This window comes from Megalobrama amblycephala, linkage group LG1 (assembly GCF_018812025.1).
Source record: "Megalobrama amblycephala isolate DHTTF-2021 linkage group LG1, ASM1881202v1, whole genome shotgun sequence".
Taxonomy (NCBI): Eukaryota; Metazoa; Chordata; class Actinopteri; order Cypriniformes; family Xenocyprididae; genus Megalobrama; species Megalobrama amblycephala.
In genome coordinates this window covers 71,997,308-72,021,400 of record NC_063044.1, presented here as the reverse complement: position 1 = coordinate 72,021,400, position 24,093 = coordinate 71,997,308, and the positions used below count along the sequence as shown (strand labels likewise).

Sequence of the window (24,093 nt, the reverse complement as noted above, 5' to 3'; positions counted from 1 at the left end):
CAGCAGCTCTTAAATAATAGTGTCAATGCAGGCAGATCAAAGCACTGTTGAATAAATGTCAAGAATACTATTGAATATCAAATGTCAAGTGTCCCCAACTAAGCAAGCCAAAGGCGACAGCCTACTACCACATATGCTCAATGAAAAATGCAGATCAGTTAGTTCATGCGTTTATGACCTCAAGGCTAGACTACTGTAACGCTCTACTGGGTGGTTGTTCTGCTCGCTTGATAAATAAACCACTCTCCAGAACTCCCGGGAGCAGTGCAATCGGGGGAAATGCGTACAGCGGCCATGGCTGTACCATAGCATCCAGCCCAAGAGGTGCTGGGTTTGTCATAGAGAACCACAGTGGACAGTGAGTCGTCTCTCGAGACGCAAACAGGTCCACTTGGGCTTCGCCGAAGTTCTCCCAAAGGAGCTTCACCACCTCAGGGTAAAGTCACTATTCCCCGGTGCCTCGGCCCCTGCCTTGACAGGATGTCTGCTCCCACATTGAGGTACCCCGGGATGTAAACTGCCCTGATAGAGAGCAGTTTCCCCTGGGACCACAGGAGGATCTGAGGATCTGAGCCAGTTTGTATAATGGGCGTGATCTCAGACCCCCTTGGTGATTTATATATGAGACCACCAATGTGTTGTCTGATCAGACTAGCACATGATGGTCCTTGAAACACCCTTTCAGAGCTTGAAACACCACCAACATCTCTGGGCAATTTATGTGCCACGAGAGATGATGGTCCTGCCATAGACCTCGAGCCGAGCGATCACTCATGATCGCCCCCCAGCCCTTGAGGGATGCATCTGTCGTTAGCGTGACGCGTCGACCGAGAGCTCCCAACACAGGTCCTATGGATGAACACACTTCCTGAATGGTTGTTCGCTCGCCATTTCACTGATAATTAAGACAGACAACAATAAATAGGACAGACAAGTTCACACATAGTGCTTGCTGAAGACACAGAAGCTGAATGAGTGTGTTTTTTGGGTAGGCATTATAGTTCCTGGTCAGTGACGTCACCCGCCTATGATGTTCCGTCTCCCTATTGGGCAGATTTCATACGCGCTTCATGACGCAATCACGCAGAGGCGATTGCACAGCAATTGACACAGCGCGAGGGAACATCTTTAAAGTGCCCAATCTTCAAAGCAAACACTAATAATGCCAAACCACTAATAATGTGACATGGCCTCCTGGTTATCGCTGTCTCCAGCGACACAAGTTTGATTCCTTTGCCGATCCCATTCCCCTCTCTCCACCCCACGTTTTCCTGTCAAAATCTCTACTGTCCTATCTAATAAAGGCACAAAAACATAACTTAAAAAAAAAAAAAAACACTAACACTGTAAATCAAATAAATCATGATGTTTTAAAATATCAAGTATAAGTTTAAAATATCTTTTTCAGTTTATGCTGTAACAAATCTTCACTAAACATTATTTATTATTCATCTCAATAAGCTTTGTCTTGTTACTTTTGATAATAAACAGTCTCAGTTTTCAAATTTTATCACCAATTTATATAATGATGCAGTTTTTCTTATGTGTTTGTGTGAGCACATGGCTTCTGTCATATTTGTTTGCTATTTGTCTTGTGCACATGGCTTTTTGTTTTAGTTTCTGTTTGCCATGCGGCCCTTCTGTCAGTCTCTCCCTGCACCCTTGTTACATTGTTGTTAGTTAATTTGCCCACTTGTTTTACAGCCTGTTTGACAGAAATAATGTTTAAATCATTATTTAATGGAAAATTATTGGTATGTGTCAGCTCGCACTCATTACATGCATAAAAAAAAAAAAAAAGTATTCAAGCATGTTGATAAATAGAAGCACTATATTGCATGTTCATGTTATTCTTAGTGATTGTTATTCGAATTGTATGTTTCAACAAATCTCTCATGAAAACACATTGGAAGCAACTTAAATGTTTGTTTAATGCTCAGTTTTTACTTTAATGTTAATTATTTTATCTAAAATTACAGTTCCTCTCAATCGATTTGACACATTTCTCCGAACTCGGATCACTATTCTCAAAATCAGTAATCTGAACACATTGTAACTGTCAGTTGTAAATTTTCCTTCATTTCACACAAATTACATATCACATGCAGCATTTTCACAAAAAACTGTACTTAAAATTTCCAGATTTTTTCACAGAAGTTCATACAGCCAACCAAAATTTTAATATATCAGGCAAAAACAATTGCAGCTCTTTTTACTGATCCAAACACAACAAACAAAACTCTGTTATTTGTTAAAATCTCAGTTGCACTCAGTAGCCCCAAATAAAATCTGCTGAGTTAGTAATACACACAACCCCAGCAAATGCAAATTTCCTAGTGTTTACACAGCTATCTCATTTACAAAAACTATTAAGGGGAAAAGAAAAAATAAACAAAACAAAAAAATAAAATAAAGAAGAAGAAGAATGAGAAAAGGAAGAGGTGTAAGAGTGAGATGTTTTGGAGAGGATAGAGGAAGGGTAATCTGTATGAAAGTAAATCAGTGCAAAACTCGAGAGGTTGTTGATTTGAATGTGAGAACTTGAATGTGAGAAATTTACACTCACAGCCCTGATGTGAAAAGCTGAATGTTTCGATTTGCACACACAGACAACAATCAAAACATCAGTGTTACGAAGTTGTAGTTGCAGATTAATAGTTACAAATGTTGGGGTCGGGGGTTGAAGCAGTTTTATTGGTTGATGCCTGACCAATGAACAACGCCATCCAGTGCGACTTGGCATGCGGAAATAAATATTTGCATATGTATGAGACAATATTTTCATTAAAATATCATTAGTTTTAACAGGTTTTTATATTAAAGTAAAAGAGTAGTAAAGTTGTTTATTGGGTGGCTGCTACATGGATCACCAAAACGGTGCGATCTGCTCTATGTAGTGATTTGCGCACAAAACATCCCATTTCATTGGCTGACTCCAACCAATAAACAACTTTACTACTCTTTTACTGTAATATAAAACTCAGTTAAAGCTAATGATATTTTAATGAAAACAGGGATTTTATCACAGAACTAGCCAACACATTTAGTGTTGTCAGGCTTTTATTTGTGTTTAATGGATAAAACAATGGAGCTGCGAACTCTATGGCTGCTGTAAATTTTTCTCGAAACGTTTAGAGAAAAGCTTCAAATATTTAAGAGGCTTCATTTTTCCATTCCTACTCAATAGTTTTAGGCCTTTTTGCAAATGTTTAATTCGAATTTAGCTGTTTCGAATTAACCGTTTACTCATTTTGAGCCTGTTTTTTTTTTTTTAAATTAACCATCTGTAACGTCATATCCAATCAGATTTCTTTTCACCCATATCCCCCACACCCACCATGCATGCACATACACACATTTGACTTTACAACACACACCTTTATTTATTCTCATTCTCTCTTGCTCTCATATGTAATGAGTTTACGCAGATAGATTTTAATAATAAATTAAAAAAAAAATGTAAAAAAATCAATTAAATAAAAATAGCGCCCTCTCATGGTATATGCAGAGTGCATACACTGGCGTTGTTCATTGGTCAGGCATCGACCAATAAAACGGCTTCACCCCCCCACCCCCGTTCTGCTCTCTCACGTCTGCTTTCAAGTGCTCAAGTCAGTTTTGCTACAGGAATATCGCAAAAAGACTAGCAAAAGTCAAAGCGCCAGGAATTGAACTTGTACTGCCAGATCTGAGCGGTTGTAAGTGCCGACTTGAAGCTGTACAGCGAAACTGAGGTGTAAAAGTAAATATGTCTCACATTTGTGTCTGTCATTTTGTTTATGTGAATGCCATTTTACACATTTGTAACTAACAGCTACAACTTCGTAACACGGGTGTTTTGATTGTTGTCTGTGTGTGCAAATCGAAACATTCAGCTTTTCACATCAGGACTGTGAGTGTAAATTTCTCACATTCAAGTTCTAACATTCAAATCAGCAACCTCTCGAGTTTTGCTACTGATTTACCTTCATATTACTGAGAGGGAGAGGAACAGTGGAAGAGGTAGATGGTGTAGAAAGAGGAGATGGAGCAAGAAGAGTTGAGGATGTAGGATGATGAGAAGAGGGAGGAGTAGAAGGTAGAGTGGAAGGCAATGGTATTTAATAGATGAAAATATATGAAGACATGAACAGAGGGAAAGGGGAAAGAAATGTATAAGAGGAAGGGGAAGGAGTAGAAGGATAGGGTACAGACACGTTTCAAATGAAATCAGAGTAAACCTAATTGCCCATGTCATAAATGATCGTCTTTCCTCAAGGGAAGCTGGCCAGAGAGTTCAGCCCAATATAAACATTGTACCACAGTAAATGTCCCTGAACAACAAGTGCTCCAATCCTCTGCTGGCGCGGTTTGACAAATTCATTGGCCAGATGTAAATGAGAGGCAAGATCTATAAAGTTCATTGATTCAGTGATTACAGTACATTTATTTATTTACTCACTTATTTATTTATTTTTGCTAAAACTCATCATTATACAGGTAAACTTGCCATTAAAGAACTTTGAAGAACATGATTAAAGAACACGAAAACGTATTTTTTAATTCATGTAATTGTGTATCTACAGCTGAATTTGTTATCAGATCAACAGATAGTTTTGTAGTATTAATATTTATTTTTGATAAATGCATTATTAGAAAAAAACAGCAGAGCTTCATTATGCAGTGAATACTGAATAAATGTTTTGCCAACATAAGAGTGTGTTTAGTTTGCAGTGTTAATTGTTTTGAGAGAGAGCAACTACATTCATTTGGAAAAGTAAACTGATCACATAAATAACAGCAAGTTAGTATGAACTACCTCAGACAGCAAAATTAGGAAGTTACATAAAACAACGACAGTTTGAATTACATGTGTGCACGCACCTTTGTTGTAGAAATGGTAAACTGTTACAGTGGACGGCTGAAGAAACCCCACTTTAAATTTCTGATGCAGTCTGAACGAGATCACGTCTGCCTCAGTACTGGACACCTGTCCAGGACATTTAGACAAAGAAGAATATTCAACATATATTCAGCCTTCTTTGACATGATGTTAAACAAGTTTGAACTAAGTTTGTTGTTTGGTTACCTTAAACAGGTGAATTATGAGGGATCTTCTGTCGCTCAAGTTGTCCACCACTTCGAAGTTGTTGATGTATTGATCCACTGAATTCATGAGCTATAAAGGCAACAGACTCATTATCACTTATCCAAAACCAGCTGTTTGTCAGCACAGCAAATCTGTGTGACCATTTTGAAGACAAGTAAAATCTGCTTCTAAATCACACAGATTCCTTTAAAAAAGTCTAGATTTTGCCCATGAAAATTTGCAGAGCAACAGTAAATGTGAACACACCTTAATTCATACTTTTTTACTTGCATCTTAGTATCATTTATGATCTATCAGAAGTCTGTGGTCTCACCTGCTCCAAGTCTGAGTTGTCAGGCTCAAAGCTGGTGGGCAAGCCAATATCCAGAATCACCATGTTTGCCCTTTCTTCAAGAGACCTGAGAAAAGTAAAGGCACAAAGCAAAAATGTGAAATGTCTTGTCCTGCCAAGAGGGAGTGAAAAAATGTAAGAGCTCACCTCACTCTGATAGTAAGCTTGTATGAGTTTTCTACATCTGGCCGATGATTTTCTAAAATTGAACACAGACATTTGATTGGTATGTTTGATATTAATGTTTAAACCATATAAGAATTCTTAAAAGAGAGCCAAGACTGCACCAGTTTTAACGATAGAGACATTGAGCTGGAAACTGTTACACAGGCTGTTCTTGCAGGAGTCAGGAAGTTGGTGGTACACCTTCACTACCTGGGATGCATAAAACCGGAAAGAAATTATTTTTATACGTATTTTACAATTCAATACACTATTTACCATGTTGTGGGCTGGTATCTTGGTTACACTTTGTGCAAGTGCATTCATGTACCTCCAGAATTCCCTTGCCATTCCCTGTAGCCACCACTGTCAATTCCTTGTCAAAAGGTACCTGGAAGTAAGAAATAGAGCTATTATTTTTTTTTAAACCTAAACTGAGTTGTTTTTTGTTTGTTTTTGTAAGTTGTGTTGTTGCTTTTTCATTTTCCTTTAAAATTATGCTGACTGATGACAATACATACAGTAGGTAATAATTTACTTCACAAGTAAATTGGACACTGTAGATCAGGGGTGAATTGTCATCAAAATTTGAAGCCTATACTGATGACTTATATCTTAAAACTGTGATTGCAGTACTTATTTTTCAAAAAGCCATCTCACCAGTCACATTAAAAGTGTTCTCTGTATTGAACAATGTTAATGTGTTTCTTTTTGATTTAGTTCCTCTGTCCAGTAGGGGTAGGAAAAAAATGCTGCTTGTATAGCAGTTTATACTGTCCTCCAAAAATAACTTAACATACAGCCATTATTGTCAAATTAGCAGGCAACAAATAACAGGTGTATGTTGTTTAACCATGCAAAGCCACATGTTCTATTCATCATGTTCATGTTTGTGTCTGCTTGACAGGTCTGCTCATCTAGCCCCATGGGAAAAACATGAGGTCTCACCCGCTCACCTCAAGCCAGTTCCCTCCGCATACCCCTCCAGTGGATCCGTCAATTACTGTCCTCCGGAAATTCCCCAAGTCCTCAGTCCAGGGATAAAGATGGCCACCGCCACGCCCGAGCCCTTGGTCAAGATGGCCACCGCCATGCCTCAGTCCTCTCCCGAGAGTATGGAGGACCTGTGGCTGATTGACTTTTGGTCAGAGGTGACTCCCTTCCTCGTCCCGAGTCCAGAGGCGACTCCCTTCCTCGTTGAGAGCCTAGAGATGGCTCCAGTCCCTGAGTCTGCTCATGAGCCCGCTCAAGTCCCGGAGTCTGCTCAAGTCCCGGAGTCCGCTCCAAACTTGGCTCCAGCCCCTGACCAGCATCTAGTGACAGCTCCAGTCCCTGACCACTGCTACAGACTCTGCTCCAGCCTGCGAGCCTGCTCCAGAACCCGCCCCGGCTCAGAGACCCATAGCTCCTCTCGAGAATTTTTTTGGTGGGTGACATATACCCTTGGCCATAGTGGCCGAGGCCACAGAGGCCGCACCGCCATGGCGCTCTGAACCTCCTGATCTGCCAGGGTGCCCTGAACCTTGTGACCTTGTAACAGTCCATAGTTCTGTTCCTATGGGTTTAGAAGGTTGTAGTACCTCTCCTGGCCTCTAGGGGCCCTAAGTGCTCTGCTCCTCTACCTTAAATCCAGGTGAGGTAGTAGAGGAAGGGAGATCTGTTTTGTGAAAAGGAAGCATGGCTTTCTCTTCCAGTATTCCCAACACAGTAGAGTCCAGGGGTCTCATTTATAAAGCGTGCGTACGCACAAAACGGGGCTGGAAACGTGCGTACGCCAGTTCCCACGCAAAGGTTGTGATCTATAAAAACAAACTTGACGGGAGAATGTGCGCACCTTTAAGCAAACTTTGAGCCGTGCGTACGCACATTCTGGAGACAAAACTGATATGAATTGAGATAGTAGATGTGCTACTTTCGATCACTTTTCCAGTGACACGCTGCTTTAATGAAAGTGAGAAGCGCTGGGAGCACAATAATTCCTCTTTAAACTAAACTGCAGATGTTATGGCAAAATATGTTTTCGAGAATGACGATCAGTGATGCACACTTAACTTAGATATTATGGAAGACACTGCTGGATTCGGTGGTCGAACGGTCCGTTGTCCAGTTTGAATAGGTCCAATAATATCTTACTGTACAACCACAGCTGCAGGAGGTGTTGATGTCGTGTGAAGGATCTTCAAACAAATTACCATTTGAAGGATATAATTTGAGGAAAAAGGTAAGACTTGCATGTTTTCTTTTTAAAATACTTTGTCAGAGACGCGCCGAGACAGACAATTGTATTTACACTGCAATAAATATGTAGGCCAATCTGTTTCCACTAAAAATAGCCTATAAACTTCCTAAAAGATATGTTCACCTTATCAGCAAAACTGCATAAATTTGATTTGAATTGTTTAAAACTATTAAAATACTATCTGGCCAGTGGAAATGAATGAATCAACTCCATTCTAAAACCTTTATCTGAAGTATTTTATACAATTTTGTTTTTATGGATATTTGATATATTTATTCTAAAACATAAAGAGGATATTGGATGATCTTTATCAATATAATGTGTGACACAAATTGCATTTATAGTCCATATCTAATATTTTCCAATGTCTTGTACCTTTGACGGTGTTAACCGTGGCATCACGTGGATGGGAACGTGTATGGAAATATGCAGATGAGGTTATGCATAGTAAAACTAGGCGTCGTAAGCTCCATATATGATGATTTCAGGGAGGAGACGGGGTGGAGATGCACGTACGCACAATCTTCCGCTGACTGGGATTTATAAAGGGATTTGTGCGCGGGTTCTGGCGTACGCATGGTTTTTATAAATCTGATTTTTTTTGTGCATACGCAGAATCTAGCTTTTGCACGTACGTACACTTTAAGTATGGATCCTACGCACAGTTTTATAAATGAGACCCCAGATTGAGAAACAATTGTTTCAAGCTCAATCATAAGGACTCTTTATATTTGGTAGTTAAATACTACTAATATGTACAACAATGATGTGAGGAGCATTTCCACTGGGGGTCTACCACACAGAACCTTATAGTGGATCTTTTGGGATTATTCGCTACTCAAGGACTGAAGCGTTTGTGGGGAAGCACATGGTGAATGGTTAACAGGTTGGATTATTGTTTGAGGCTCACTGAACTATAAATCATCGTCATTATCATCCTCATCATTAAGTTCAACGGACATTCACCCAAGGACAGTTGGGAGTCTGGAAGGACAATGGACAGATAAGGGTTCTTCATTTCAAAATTCACTTTGTTTGCAGTGTTGATTGCCTTTATGCCTATTGTTGTTTTTGCCCATTCATATTGTTCAATAATAGTCTGGTATTACGCATTTATCTGTGTTGGTACAAACTTTATTTCATATTTTCGTTGATCATGATCGAACAGTATTTAAGGTGCTTATATTAAATGTGGTTGGTGGGCCCCTCCCTTAACTTATCATTAGCTGTGCCTTTTTAAATAGTGGAGGACAGTTATAACCTGCCATGGCACTCTGAAACTCCTGATTTGCCATGGCCCCCCCAGAGGCCTGAACCGCCATGGCCCCCTGAACCATCTGCTCCACCATTGCCCCCTGATCTAGGGGCACCCCTGTGGATGTTATACAGCGTGGGATGCGCCTTCCAGGAGGGGGGATATTGTCACATGTTGTTCTATTTAGTTCATGTCTAGAGTTTGTTTTACATTTGTCACATGTTCCCCTTTGTTCTCAATTTCCCGCCTCTTTGTTACTATGGTTTCTGGTTTGATTAGTGTCCTCGTTTCAGATGTGTCTAGTTAGTTTCTCCCTTTGTTTGCCTTGTATATATTCCCTGTGTTCTTCCTCAGTCTTTGTCGGTTCTCATCTATGTTGTGCTATGTATATTGATCTCCTGTGTTTTGTCATTAAAGGCCTTGATATTGAAGCTCCATCGTCTGTGTGCGTTTCCCACAACCAACGCCTGACAGTCAGTAAATGAGTAAATTAATTAATTAAGAAAAAAAAGTGGATTAAGAATCTTTTTGGAATCGGATTGAGACTCGATCCCAGAATCAGAATCTGATTGGATTGTGATCTGCCTAAATATTCCCATTATAATTCATAAATATTATATTTAATATTTCAATATTTAAAAATATCCCATATTTGAATTTGAAAATAGAGTATAATATGTGGACAGGGACAGACTGGAGTAAATTCCATCTGTTAGATACCACTAAATGAAACAGTTACTGTATCTGTAATAACTGTAAATTCTGATGTACTGCAGGGCACAGTCTTAGGCCCCTTTTTGATCTCCTTGCATATTCTCACTTTATCTTATGTATGAGTGAAATTATGCTATTTTTGTCCACATCTATTAATGTATTGAAAAAAAAATTGTTTGACAATTTTCTGCATACACCACAAATGAAGGACTGGTGAAATTTGACATTTCATTTGAAAAGCCAGTTTGGAATAATAAGTACTGTGAAATGATTCATACAGAGCAAATGGATTCAATAGCATAACAGAATACTGTAAACCAGTGCATGATTATCTTGTTTTGTTTTTTGAAAGAAAGAAAGAAAGAAAGAAAGAAAGAAAGAAAGAAAGAAAGAAAGAAAGGAAGAAAAAGCTAGTGAACGTCCCCTATCAGATGCTCACCTTAGCAGTTTGAAGCTTATGAGCCATTTTTGGTAGGAAGGTCCACTGAATGCTTTTGCGACCAGGCACACGGAGCTCCACCTTTAATATATTCGAAGGAGGAGGCCACTTCACTAGGTACTCAGACAGGGCCTGTAGCACTATTACAGTGGACTGGGGATAAAAGAGTGCAAACAAACAAATAAACAAACAAATAAATGTGTTGACAGTTTTTTAAATGAGGTAAAGAGAGAGTTAATAGCTGCATCTAAAATTGCATACTTTCCTACTATATAGTAGAAAAACAGAAAGTAACAAAAGAACACTCAGAAGATGTCCAAATTCACAGTACTTCAGCAGTAGGCAAAAAGAACCCAGATGATCTACTACTCCCGGTGACTGAAGTCTGTATTTGATAGACACTTTACTGTCCCATGAGGTCATAAGAGGTTTTGTGAATAATAGTGAAGCGATGCAACTGATGCTGGTAGATCACATGATAAGGACAACTTTATAGAAAATACTTTTTTAGTGGTCATGAATGTATTATAAGAAAGAATCCATTAATGGAAATAATGTATTGCAAACCAAAATGCTTATTATCCTAAAGATACTATTCCCCTGCAGAATCCTCTAGGCCAGGGATGGACAACTGCAGAGTTTATCTCCATCCCTGATAAAAACTCACTTGCCTATAACTTTCTACTAATCCTAAAGACCTTGATTAGCTGGTTCAGGTGTGTTTGATTAGGGTTGGAGCTAAACTCTGCTGGACACTGGCCCTCCAGGACCGGAGTTGTCCATCCCTGCTCTAGGCCTATGTCACAGTTCCCTTCTGTCCTGGACTCCATTTCCCACGTTCCTCCTTGTTTCCACACCTGCACTCACTTCCTCGTCAGCTTCCCATCATCACTGATCACCTGCACCTGGACTTCATCATCTGCACACCCTTTATAATGGACTCACTCCCTGGACTCCTTGTCTGTTCTTATTGTTAGTTAAATGTGATTTGGTTGTATTCCTGCTCCTTCGTTGAATAAATACCCTGTTTTGTAGAGGTCCATGTAAGCTTCATCTCTGCTGCAACCTACACCATAACAGCCTAGCCTTTCCTCAATATGTGTGCAAAAACAGCACATTATCATGATATCTTGTTAGATAGAGGACACGGATTATATACACGACCCTAAAATGATGCATTAATTGAAATTGATTAAAATGTTTAAAGCATTGAAGAAACTTCTGTGGGTTGATGAACGCATTTTATTTTATGTATGTACTCTTTTAATTCTTTTTTATTTTAACTGCTTTTAATGCATTTTATCTCAATCTTTTATGCATCCTCTTTTTAATATTTCCTATGCATTCCATTTTTATTAAATTGTTTTATTTTGTAAGGGCTGTCCGAGTGGAAGAGATACACTCTTAGAAAGGATGTGTTAAAACTGACTCAAACTGTGTTAAATTCTTATACAATAGGTGAGTTTAGGGACAACGTTTGTTGTGTTGATTTCTACACAGTCACTTAAGGATTTTAACACAATAAATGTGTTAAATTAAAATTGTATAATATACAATTTATCACTATATTATCATTGTAATATAAATATTCTATTCTATAAATTTCAATATTAATGTTGTTAAAGGGATAGTTCACCCTTAAGCCATCCTAGGTGTATATGACTATCTTCTTTCAGACAAACACAATCAGAGATATATTTAAAAAATATCCTTAGTCCTCCAAGGTTTATAACATGAATGGTAGGCCAAATTCTGAAGACAGAAAAATGCATCCATCCATACATAAAAAAAAAAAAAAATGAATCGATACGACTCGGGAGGGTTAATAAAGGCCTTTTGAATTGAAGCGATGTGTTTTTGTAAGAAAAATATCCATGATGACGCAATGAAGCACGCTGAGGTGCAGAGGATAGAGCAAAACCAAACACCGGTCTTGAATTAGAAGTCTAAAATTAGATATTTTTAAGAGAAATGTTGGAGGATTTCGATATAACAGAAGAGAAGCTTGAGTTTGTTGCACAGCCCTATTTGTTTGAACCACGAGAGGCATCTAAGCTTATGATACTCCTACATCCTGCGTCATACATCGCATCAGAGGATTACTCGTTTGGCGCAAGTGAACATGTGCATTCTGCATGTGGTCTTTCGCCAGAAGCTAGTTATTTGAAGTTTTAAATATGGATATTTTTCTTACAAAAATACATGCCTTCGCTTCAGAAGGCCTTTATTAACCCCCTGGAGGTGTATGAAATGGACTAATTTTCATTTTTGGCGCTGAACTATCCCTTTAATGTGTCTGTGTGGTGTTTTAATGTGCTTGTGTGCAAATTCATTAGTCAATACCATTGCTGAGTATTTTCTCCTTCTTCTTAAAACAGCTGAGTCCAAAGACTAGGGTGACCAGATTTTTGATGGTGGAATATGGGACGGAAGCTTTTTAACTTTATTGAATGAAATGTTGAGCCCATGAGGAGGTGTAAGACTGTGAAAGCTTTGGGGGTGTTGATGGACATGATCAATGCCATCTGCATGATGCTGAATAGTCTTTGTGAAGGTGGCAGGAAAAGTCATAGGGGTAAGTCAAAACCAGCTTATTGATATATATTATAGACAGGTTTTGAATAAGGCACATTTTAAGAAATATAAATCATCCTTATGTTATCCTCTGGGCATCGTTTTTGGGTGCCGGGTGTAAGAAAAAAAAATGATTTAAGGTTTTTTGTTTGTTTGTTTCGGTGGCTGTTGGCTTAATGAACTCCTCATAGGTAGATTTTTTTATTTAAACTATAATTTTTTAGCCTGGATGCCAGCCGAACTTAGCCCCGCCCACAACATTTTGAGGTCCGGGAGTTCGGTCTGGTCTCGATCCGTAGAGGAGTAATTATGCCTGAACAGAAACTGTTCGGACCAATCACATTTGTCAGGGCGATGATTGACAGATTATCACCAGAAACGTAATCAGCCACGTCATCAAAGAGCACTTGGGTTGAATTAGTTTACAACAATGATGGTTGTTGTTGAAGAACTGAGATGTGTAGATTCCGCCATCGCGTCCGTTATAGAAGATATCGACAGCGCATTAATTGGCAAGTACTCCATGTATACTTATTCTTTTTACAACACCGGCAAAGATTGTTTACGCTCATCTTCTACTAGTTCCAGCATGTGTGCAGTTGAGTTCTGTTGACAACTATGCGTCGCTCAACATACATCACTTACTCTGTAGCTCTGATTGGTTGTAGGTCTATCCAATTGAGGTCTTTCCTGGATCGGTTGAAATACGCCCCCATAATCAAAGCCCAATGGAGCAGTATCAGACTCATATTCGAACTAGAATTGAGTATGACCACGTCAGGCTAATAATTTGTGTGATGTGTATTATATATTGTTTGTGTATGTATTGTCTGTATGTATGTTACCTATTGCTGAAAAACTAGTTTCCCCTAAGGGGGACAATAAAAGTAAATCTTCAGCTAAACACAGCCCTGAATGTCAGCAGAGATGACAGCCATCGGCACAGATCCTCAACAAAGGAGGATTCTTCAATCTGTCACCTGTTGGAGTTTGGGTTCCTTGCCGCTGTCGCCTTTGGCTTGACACTTGACATTTGACTTGACATTCGATATTCAACAGTATTCTTGACATTTATTCAACAGTGCTTTGATCTGCCTGCAATGACACTATTATTTAAAGGTGCCCTTGAGTGATTTGAAAAAACATTTTAAATTGTTCCCTGATATCTACATAGAGGGTATGTGGCTTTTTTATGGCCGAAAATTGTCCAGATATGGTTTTACAGCTCCATTTATAACCCCACAAATAGCCCCTAGAATGAAAAGGTCTGTTTTTGCCTTATTTGGAAGGCTCATGAATAGTAATATGGTGCTCCGCTCTGATTGGCTGTTTCACTGTTCGGCTCCTTCCAGTAGCTCACACTGATAGCGAACAAATCTGTACTGTACGGCGTGAACGATGGAGAGTTTTGGTATTCAACCTTATATGTTTGAGCCTGTTTCTGACGAAGATGCAGATGTAGAGGAACAACCAATTTTGTTGCGATTGGCCATAGACGTTTCTGAGTGGTAAGTTAGTCTTTATTTTCAGTATGCACCTGCAAAACGTAACTGTTACGTCAATGGAACTAGCATATAGCGTTAACTTTACACTATAACTCATAACGTCAGTATTTGCAACTTTGTTTTTAGCATTGTAAAAAAAAATAATTGTAATAATGTGTCGCTGTATGGTTTTACAATGATAGCTTCTTCACTTTGCAATAACAACTCTAAACAACGAACGAAAATTTGTTTCTAATATATTGACATTACCGATATGATTTTAAATTTGATTTATTTAGCCAACCAAAGTAAAGCATAGAAGACATTCCAAAAAAGCAGTGTCATGTTTACTACTCAGCTGCCGTAGTGTGATTACGATTTAGCTATTAGTAACAAAAACTTACATCGTCTATAAATATCTTTTTCCACAGGTGTACGCATACAAGTCATACAAGTTCTCAAAAATAAAAATATTTGAAAAAAAAGTGACTAAATGTCTTGTCAAATGACTATCGTTTCAGTTTGAACGGTGTAGAAAGTTAGCTAGAAGGATCGAGTATCTGTAGCTATCTGTAAGCAAATAAACTAACATAGTTAGCTTCGGTGTAATGTGTTGTTGGTTAAATATAGGTCAAATTATAATTATATCCGACAAAAGAGAATTGGCATATGTATCTACGGTTATGTTATAGATTTATATAACAAAGACAGTAATAAATTTTAACCTCACCGTTAATAGTAGTTACGTAAACTTTGCTATTTGTTACTGTACTAGCATCTTGCATTAGATCTAGACAACACTGGGTACATGGTCGTTAATGTTGTTAGCTCACTAAGAAACTTTACATTTAATCAGAAATAGTTTCTACAGCCAAGATGTGGATAAAAGCACTACTTACTGCTTGCGGGAATATAGTTGGAATTACCCCTTTCTTCAGTGTCAAACGCTGAGCGAAGCCTGCTTGATATTGTCCCAGGTTAGAAAAGCTGTCCGTGGTGAAATGGGCAGAGCAAACTAACAACTTTGAGTTAAATTGTTCCGGTATCCGGTTATAGATAAACATCAGCCATGCCTTTTGACAGTTTTTTTCTGGAGGAAGACTATGAAAAGTTTTCACATCCCCTGCACAGCCTGGAACATAACATTTATTTCCATGATCTGCCATTTTCGCTGTTATCCTCGCTTGGCTTGTTTCTTCACTCTGCTTGCAGAACTTCCGATGATTCCGCTGGGCGGTTCCGCCTGGCCTGGATCATGAGCATATGCAAATATTGGGGGTGGAGTCCCCGACTGTTACGTAACAGTCGGTGTTATGTTGAGATTCGCCTGTTCTCCGGATGTATTTTAAACAAATGAGGTTTATATAAGAAGGAGGAAACAATGGGGTTTGAAACTCAGTGCATGTCTTTTCCATGTACTGAACTCTTGTTATTCAACTATGCTAAGGAAAATTCAATTTTTGATTCGAGGGCACCTTTAAGAGCTGCTGTGCAGCCAAAATTATGTACCAGTTATCAATGTAAAGCTGTATCAAATACAATCTGCATTGTAAAAAGTGCTATATAAATAAAGGTGACGACTTACTTGGGGACACTTGATATTCAACAACATTATTGATCTGACTGTACTGACACTGTTGTATGACAACTGAACTGAGCTGGACGATGATATCATTTTTTGCAGAACTGCTTTATAGATGAACCTTTTGTCCTCCGTTTGTCCTCGTCAGCACTCCCTTTAAGTTGGACTCACTCCCTGCACTCCTTGTCTGTTATATTGTTTGCTTAGTGTGTGTGAAGCTGTCGTTCTGTTCCTGTTTGTAAATAAAGCCCATACGATTGTGGATTTACGTATTCGCCTCATCTATAGAGCATACACCATAACACATGGTCAGGTCAAAGTTTCTGAATCATTTTTGGTCCCAGATGTTTATCAATTTTACTGGTAGTCCACTTTATGAAGAATTTTTGGGTATAATATGTCACAGTTTACTTTATTGTATCCTCACTTAAATGAACTACAGTGTCCTTTACCCACTAGTAAAAATATAGTAAACATTATACCTAGTGTCTGAATAATTTTTGGTTTGACTGTAAATAAAGGTGACTTGACAGTGTTCTGAATATGATCAACGATATAATCAGATATAATCTTTAATAAAATTCTCTCAGCTTTTTGTTCAAAATGTCATTTTTTTATGAAAAAAGGAATATGTATGAAGCTAGAATACAAGGTTTTGTTGTTGTTCAAAAGCAGAGGCTCTGTTCTTTATTTTGATAAATTGTTTAGCAGATATTCATAGAACAAAATATTCTGGGGCCATGAACGTTTGGTGAAAATCATCAAAAATGCTAGTGGTGGCTGGCAGCTTTTTTAAAAAACGCTGGTGGGGAAAGAGTTAATCGGCGGAAACAACTCCAAACTCCGACGGGGAACACACTGATCCGACAAAGCCTGACAAAGTGTCTGTTGCCGTCTGTGACGGCAGCCAAAGTACAACGGCTCCAGTGCGCTCAAGACACACCAGCTGTGATAGAGCTAATTCAATGGATGGGGATTATTAGGAGGCCATGATTGGTAAGGGCCAATGGGAGAGTTTGGCCAGGACACCAGGGTAACACCCCTCTTCTATTGGACTGGATTGGATTGGACTGGATGCTCATTTATTAATATTTCTACTTGACATTGTGTGGTGTTTACTGGTAGATAAGGTCAAAGACTATAGATATACAGGCACTACAAGCTGCTGAATGAATGTAAGCTGGGACAAATTTGCATATTCATTAAATGAAGCAAAGGTGTAGAGTTACATACAAGCTATATGAAGAAATTGAAGATTTTAAGAAAAAAAAAAAAGTTTCATTATGTCATTTTGATTATCAAAAATGATTGACTACAGGGGGAATTTAACATTAACATTCTTACCTGAGTAGAGCCGTAGCCTCCTCCAAAATCACGATGCTCATTTAACCATCGAAATGGGGCCATCGCCTCTTTCATGTGACCTCCTTTGATCAGTGCTAACAATGCGTAGCCGGTAGCTTCCAGTGTAAAGTAGTGATTGTCAGAGTCAGGCCAATGGGTACGATCTGTTGACAGAAGACGACAGATAAAAGACAAGAAGAGAGAGACTGTTTCTTATGAAACAGTATCTATTGGCAAAATGTAAATGATAAAGGGTTGTTTGTGTACTCTGCGAGGCAAAGTTTAACAGCATGCTCTTCGTGCAGCTGTGGTTAGATAATGCTAAAGCGTAGCAGACTATAGCCGCTGAGTACGGCCTCTTCAGGTCAGGGAAACGCCCTCGGAGATACATCGCTGCTTTTCTGGAACGGCTCTGTATTGATCAGCAATAGAAAATATAATTAGAATCATTTAGACCATAAGCAGGACAAGGATACGCTGTTTAAAACAGTGTTATCATAATTTTAAAATGGTTTGTTACCCTATAGCGAAGAAAGGGTGTGTGTGTTCATTTTACACAGTGTATTCACTTGAGTGAATATGTGTTAATGACCTACTTGTGTGAGTGAGTGTGTGTGTGTGTTTGTTTTTAAAGAAGAAAGACTCAGGTTACCTCTATGTTGGCTGCTGACTCTTGGCAGCACACAGAATTTGGTGTCTCTGCCAGAGCAATGAGCACGAATGCCGTCAGAGTCTCACTGGATTCAAAGCCCCACAGGCCTCCCTGAAACACAACACAGTGGACATTCAGATCACCAGAATCTCTGCTTGTGTACATGAAATAAAGCAATGTCCAACCTTTCATTTCTTTTTCAAATTAAACATGGACAAAACTGAGATCATTATTGTTGGAACCCCGTCACTCACTAGCAGCATTCCTAATGACTTTTTCAATGAGATAGCTGGTACTCTCATTAAATCATTCAATACTGTTAAAAACGTAATCTTTAATCGTTTTCCTTTCAGCCTCATATCAACTCTGTCACCAAATCAGCATTCTTTCATTTGCGCCGCATTGATCAGCTCCGTCATTTCATTAGTATCAAAGATGTCAAAACCATTTTCATGCTTTTGTCTCATCCTGCCTTGATTACTGCAATGCCCTTTTCACGACACACTCTGATCAAATCTGTGCATATGCACGCTTTATAAATGAGGCCCATATTCTTGATAAATTATTTGGAGTTCAGTTATATTTAATGAGTACAAATCCTCAATGAAATGATGTTCACTCACTTAGTCACTGAAAATAAACCCTGACAATATGTCCTAACCAAGTGCAATGCAACAAGGTTTTAGCAAAAAGCAATTTGTCTAAACAGAACATTAAAATGGGGAATGATGCAGCACAATTGAAAAATCCAATCAGAACAGTTCTCCCTGTTTACACACTCTCATATGTGCAACACACTGCAGAAAGTACAAATCTTGTCTGTCTTCCATAAGGAGTTTTTTCCCAGAAAATCCTTTTATTGAGAAATGGATGTGTTTTCCTTTGCTTTTTATTTTGAAATACTGGTCTCTCTCTTACCTTCATTGTGATGGTGTAGACCTCATTGTCCTCCTGAAAGGATCCATCTGGACGCTGTTTGTACCAGAGCAGGTATTGCAGTGGGCCGCACAGATGCCTCTCACTGACACTGATGAACGAGTGTGCCATGGAGAACACCTTCAGCACGAATGCAGTGATCCTGACACGGACAGACATGAACACACATCAGCACTACTACAAAGGTTCAGTATCTTCCTATAGTTAAGTGTTGTGCTGGCGTGAATACCATGTGCTGCTGCCTTCTTTTTCATAGGGAGGATACGAGTCATCCCTCTTTCGATAATTAAGCTGCTTTTCATAACCTATCAATACACAAATATATAATTATCTAAAACATGTGAAAGAATGATTTTCAGATCCCTGCTTGTGTCTCGTCACACCTTTTTGTATGTATGTGATGGCCTCATCTCTGCGGTTTAGTCCCAGAGCGTCCCAGTTTGCACTGCGGTCTAGGTAATGGACTGCGATGAGGGGCAGCGCCATTTCAGCCAGGTTCTGCTCCACACATCCATCAGGCATTTTGATCAGAGACGCCAGTGAGTCCTCATACATGGATTTATTTAGGCAGTCTAGTAGCAAATCACCTGTAGAGACACACGCATTGCCAATGTCTACAAAGCCATACTCTATATTCAAAAACAGTATCTATATGCGAGTTGTTAATATGCCAAAAATGTTTAATTAGCAACAAAAACACCGCCAAATAGTCTTCAATGTTACCTGATGTAAATTCAAAAATAAATACAAACCTCTGACATTGATGAATGTCTCAGGCTTTGAATTTGGTACCACTGACTTTAACTCAGTTTTCTTCACTTTTATCACCTGACTCCCTGATAATAAACACAAATTAATATTCTAAGGGACAAAAGTGCACCAAAAACACACAAACAGCACATAAATAACCATTCATTACAGAAAAAAAATATACAAAGATCACCATTGCGAAGATCACCATTGTCATTTTTCCCAGAGGGGTCCAACACAAAGATTCTTGACTCAATTCTCTGGATGCCCGCTTCCTAAAACATCAGATCCAGCACAAAAAAATTCGTTTGAGACCCTTTCACTGAACATGTGCCATGTAATAGATCACAAAATGATTCCATAAATATGTGTGAGATGTTTCAGGAGCTCACTACAACACGTAGATTCTTCCTCACTCTATCCAGTTCAATAGAACAGTGTGCAATGACCGTGACCTGTAGGGGGAGCTCTCCTGTCTTAAGGGGGATGATGGTGTATGTGATGAGCTTGGAGGAGCTGGCCGGCACAGAGACCTGCTGTCTATGGGGTCTGTTAAATGCCACACTACACATGCCCTCTGTCTTACTCAGGATCACCATTACCTGCAAACAGACACATCATTCAGGCCAGGTTCATGGATCATTTGCTCACTTATGACATTCTTGGATGCTTCTCAATGCAATACTCAAGTATTTCCTCCAACTTCTTCCAGCTGGTGATGTCCAATAGCAGCCTTGAAATTCATGAGCAGAAGTTGTGCTGAAACACTGTGAATTTTAGTTTATCTTGTTAAGGTTGATTCTAACTTTTTACCTCATGTAAAAATGGATTTACATTGAGTTACGATACATGAAATAAAACAGTAGGCAATTTTATATGTAAATGGCATTGTAAATGATAGATACAAAATGAAATTAGTAAGGAGTGAAACATAAAAACTAGTTACTGAAATAAAACACAGAGGCCGGTTTCACAGACAGGGTTTAGACTAAGCCAGGGTTATTAGCTCAGTTAGGATATTTAAGTAGCTTTTATAAACATACCCTTGAAAAACAAATTACTAGTGTGCATCTTGAGACAAAACAATGGCTCTGACATATTTTAAGATCTGTCAGTACTATGGAATGCCAAGTCTGACAATATTAAAACTAAATGAATACATGAATGAATATACAAAGACATGTAAAAAAATAAAAGCAAAAATAAATAAATATCCTTATTTATGCATACATTTATTTTATTTTTTTCCACATTTATTTTTTTTCTTTTATTTATTTATAAAAAAAATTGTCCATAGGGTAATGTGGAGGGTGTGGTTTACCTCAGACATAGCAATCGAACTCAGAGTATGCGTGGGCGTATACTGCTGGTCTTTTCCTTCAAATATATTGTATCTATTTATTTGAAACATTTGCTCAAACGCAAGCCCATTCATTCAAATGTATATTTATTTCTATACTTTTTTTGCTTTTTTACAGTTCTTTGTATATTAGTTTATGAATTTATTTATTTTTAATTTTGGCAGACTTGGGATTCCATAAGTACAAGTTACTGTGAAGCCACTCATTCGTTATTTTAGCTGTGTGCTTAGGGTTATTGTCTTGTTGGAAGGTAAACCTTCGGCCCAGTCTGAGGTCCTGAGCACTCTGGAGAAGGTTTTCATCCAGGATATCCCTGTAATTGGCCGCATTCATCTTTCCCTCAATTGAAACCAGTCGTCCTGTCCCTGCAGTTGAAAAACACCCCCACAGCATGATGCTGCCACCACCATGCTTCACTGTTGGGACTGTATTGGACAGGTGATGAGCAGTACCTGGTTTTCTCCACACATATCGCTTAGAATTAAGGCCAAAAAGTTCTATCTTGGTCTCATCAGACCAGAGAATCTTATTTCTCACCATCTTGGCAAACTCCATGCGGGCTTTCATGTGTCCTGCTCTGAGGAGAGGCTTCCGTCGGGCCACTCTGCCATAAAGCCCAGACTGGTGGAGGGCTGCAGTGATGGTTGACTTTCTACAACTTTCTCCCATCTCCCGACTGCATCTCTGGAGCTCAGCCACAGTGATGTTTGGGTTCTTCTTTACCTCTCTCACCAAGGCTCTTCTCCCCCGATAGCTCAGTTTGGCCAGACGGCCAGCTCTAGGAAGGGTTCTGGTCGTCCCAAACGTCTTCCATTTAAGGATTATGGAGGCCACTGTGCTCTTAGGAACCTTAAGTGCAGCAGAAATTTTTTTGTAATCTTGGCCAGATCTGTGCTTTGCCACAATTCTGTCTCTGAGCTCTTCAGGCAGTTCCTTTGACCTCATGATTCTCATTTGCTCTGACATGCACTGTGAGCTGTAAGGTCTTATATAGACAGGTGTGTGGCTTTCCTAATCAAGTCCAATCAGTATAATCAAACACAGCTGGACTCAAATGAAGGTGTAGAACCATCTCAAGGATGATCAGAAGAAATGGACAACACCTGAGATAAATATATGAGTGTCACTGCAAAGGGTCTGAATACTTAGAACCATGTGATATTTCAGTGTTTCTTTTTTAATAAATCTGCAAAAATGTCAACAATTCTGTGTTTTTCTGTCAATATGGGATGCTGTGTGTACATTAATGAGGAAAAAAATTGACTTAAATGATATTAGCAAATGGCTGCAATATAACAAAGAGTGAAAAATTTAAGGGGGTCTGAATACTTTCCGTACCCACCATGTTATTGCAATGCAGTTTCTAAATGGTTAGTTTATGTGAATTTATGTAGCTGATGTGGAGTTAACTATCTTAAAGTCATTGATTAGCATATTCTGTCATGATAATCTATAAATTGCTTGTGTGGGAACCGTCGTAATATCCTACAGAGCCAAAGAACACATGCTGCATGAAGATAGAACAGGTATGGGTATGGTTATATGTTAAATTGGCATCTTGCTTTTATGACATGCTATTGCATTTATGTAGTTTAAATCACAAAGTCATATGTGAGTTTATAATAGAGATAGAGAACTCTGCACTGAATTCAAATGCTTCTCACTAAATTGCACAGTTCTGTTTAATGATGGTTGCGTGATCAGGATCGGCCAACACTTATACTATGTGTTCATATCGTGATATATTGTCATACCGGTATATCGTTACAACCCTAGAGACTGCAAGACCATTTGGGTGTCCGATGAGGGAGACAGTGCTGGGGGCCTCCAGGACTCGTTTGAAAACCCTTGTTCAAGTTTTGTATGTCGCTTGAAAATGATTTGTAAAGGTTTTTATTTGAGTTTAATTTAATAGTGAACTATGCAAGCTCAGGAGCATGCTAGAAATTTGGACAGACCCTGAAGACATACAGGTTCCATCTGTTGATTGACGCTGATTGGCAGTGGTGTGTGTAGATTTATAAATACTGGTTTCTAGTTTCAGAATGCTGTGTATGTCATCTGTGTTTGGTGTACGAGCCCCTTCAGATGGTCCTTCCTATATAAGTGGGCGATCTGAAGCTAGAACAAGGTGAACAGTCAGGAAAACTTGCCTTTAGGTTTTCATCCATGTAGTTGTGGACCACAGCTTTGATTTGCACATGTTCATTTCTGGACACAGAGTGAGGCACGAGCAGGTCTAATACGAACGGCCTCCATGCACGCACGTTATACGGTTCGGCTACACAGAAACCTGCCAGACATCATGTGGTTCAGTTGTGTATGCAAAAACCAGAGATAATCTAATTATGCTGTCTTTGCCAAGACAAACAACAGACAAGCAAGAACATGGCTGTATACCTGCTTCAGGTGAGGCACTGATGGCTAGAATCCCCCACTGAGTGATACTGTCAGGAAGAACGGTTTCCACTGGAAATACAGCCAGCCTGCAATGAATGTATGAAGAGTCACTCCCAACAAGGACTATTGCAAAAGGACCTTACATTCATTTTCGTCTGAATCTGAATGAATACAGTCTTATTACAGATTCTCATGAACCCTAAATTTTGCAATTCAAATCACATTTTTGTTTACATTTATATTTTCCAAACAAAACATTAGTGCATGAGAAGTGCATGTAAAAATGGCTACTAAGTCAACGTTCAAACTCCTACCCATCTGACTGGGCTACACCGGGTAGTCTGATGTCAGTCCACAGCCATGACTCAAAGAACTTGGTGTGCACATCAGCTAAATCATCTTCCTCCTCCATGTCCTGTCTTTCAAATGAGGCCAGACGAGCCATACGGCAACTGTTTATTCGATCTTCTTCTAGAAGCCCGGTCACGACATCACGCTCCTCCCCTCGGTACTCCACACAGCAGCGGAGGAAAGCTAACATGCAGCACCAGTCCTCGGTGATGTAGAGAGAGCGATGCAAGCATGAATAGTGCATGGGAATCTCCCTCATGCCGTCCACACAACACCTCCGCAGGGACTCGTCAGAATAACCCTCCTCTGGGAGAGAAGAACACACTGGTAAATGTTTGTCAGTTTATAAAAACATTAGCATGAGACTACTAACTTTATTCTTCATAGGGAACATGTACTTTGTACGAGTTTGTACTGTAAAGCTAAATTC

The 24,093-nt window shown here is 39.1% G+C and overlaps 1 protein-coding gene across 1 annotated transcript in view; it reads right to left on the bottom strand.

Moving 5' to 3' along the window:
• The window catches only part of LOC125248623 (complement C3-like), a 66,815-nt gene that overhangs the window by 5,670 nt on the left and 37,052 nt on the right, over positions 1–24,093 (bottom strand). The window contains 19 exon segments of the mRNA XM_048160664.1: positions 4,864–4,969; positions 5,069–5,158; positions 5,403–5,487; positions 5,568–5,619; positions 5,708–5,795; positions 5,914–5,973; positions 10,230–10,382; positions 17,214–17,377; positions 17,481–17,625; positions 17,866–17,976; positions 18,784–18,943; positions 19,031–19,106; positions 19,185–19,388; positions 19,554–19,637; positions 19,745–19,822; positions 19,940–20,153; positions 23,066–23,205; positions 23,313–23,398; positions 23,627–23,969. Coding sequence (XP_048016621.1) covers positions 4,864–4,969; positions 5,069–5,158; positions 5,403–5,487; positions 5,568–5,619; positions 5,708–5,795; positions 5,914–5,973; positions 10,230–10,382; positions 17,214–17,377; positions 17,481–17,625; positions 17,866–17,976; positions 18,784–18,943; positions 19,031–19,106; positions 19,185–19,388; positions 19,554–19,637; positions 19,745–19,822; positions 19,940–20,153; positions 23,066–23,205; positions 23,313–23,398; positions 23,627–23,969 — 2,439 coding nt within the window.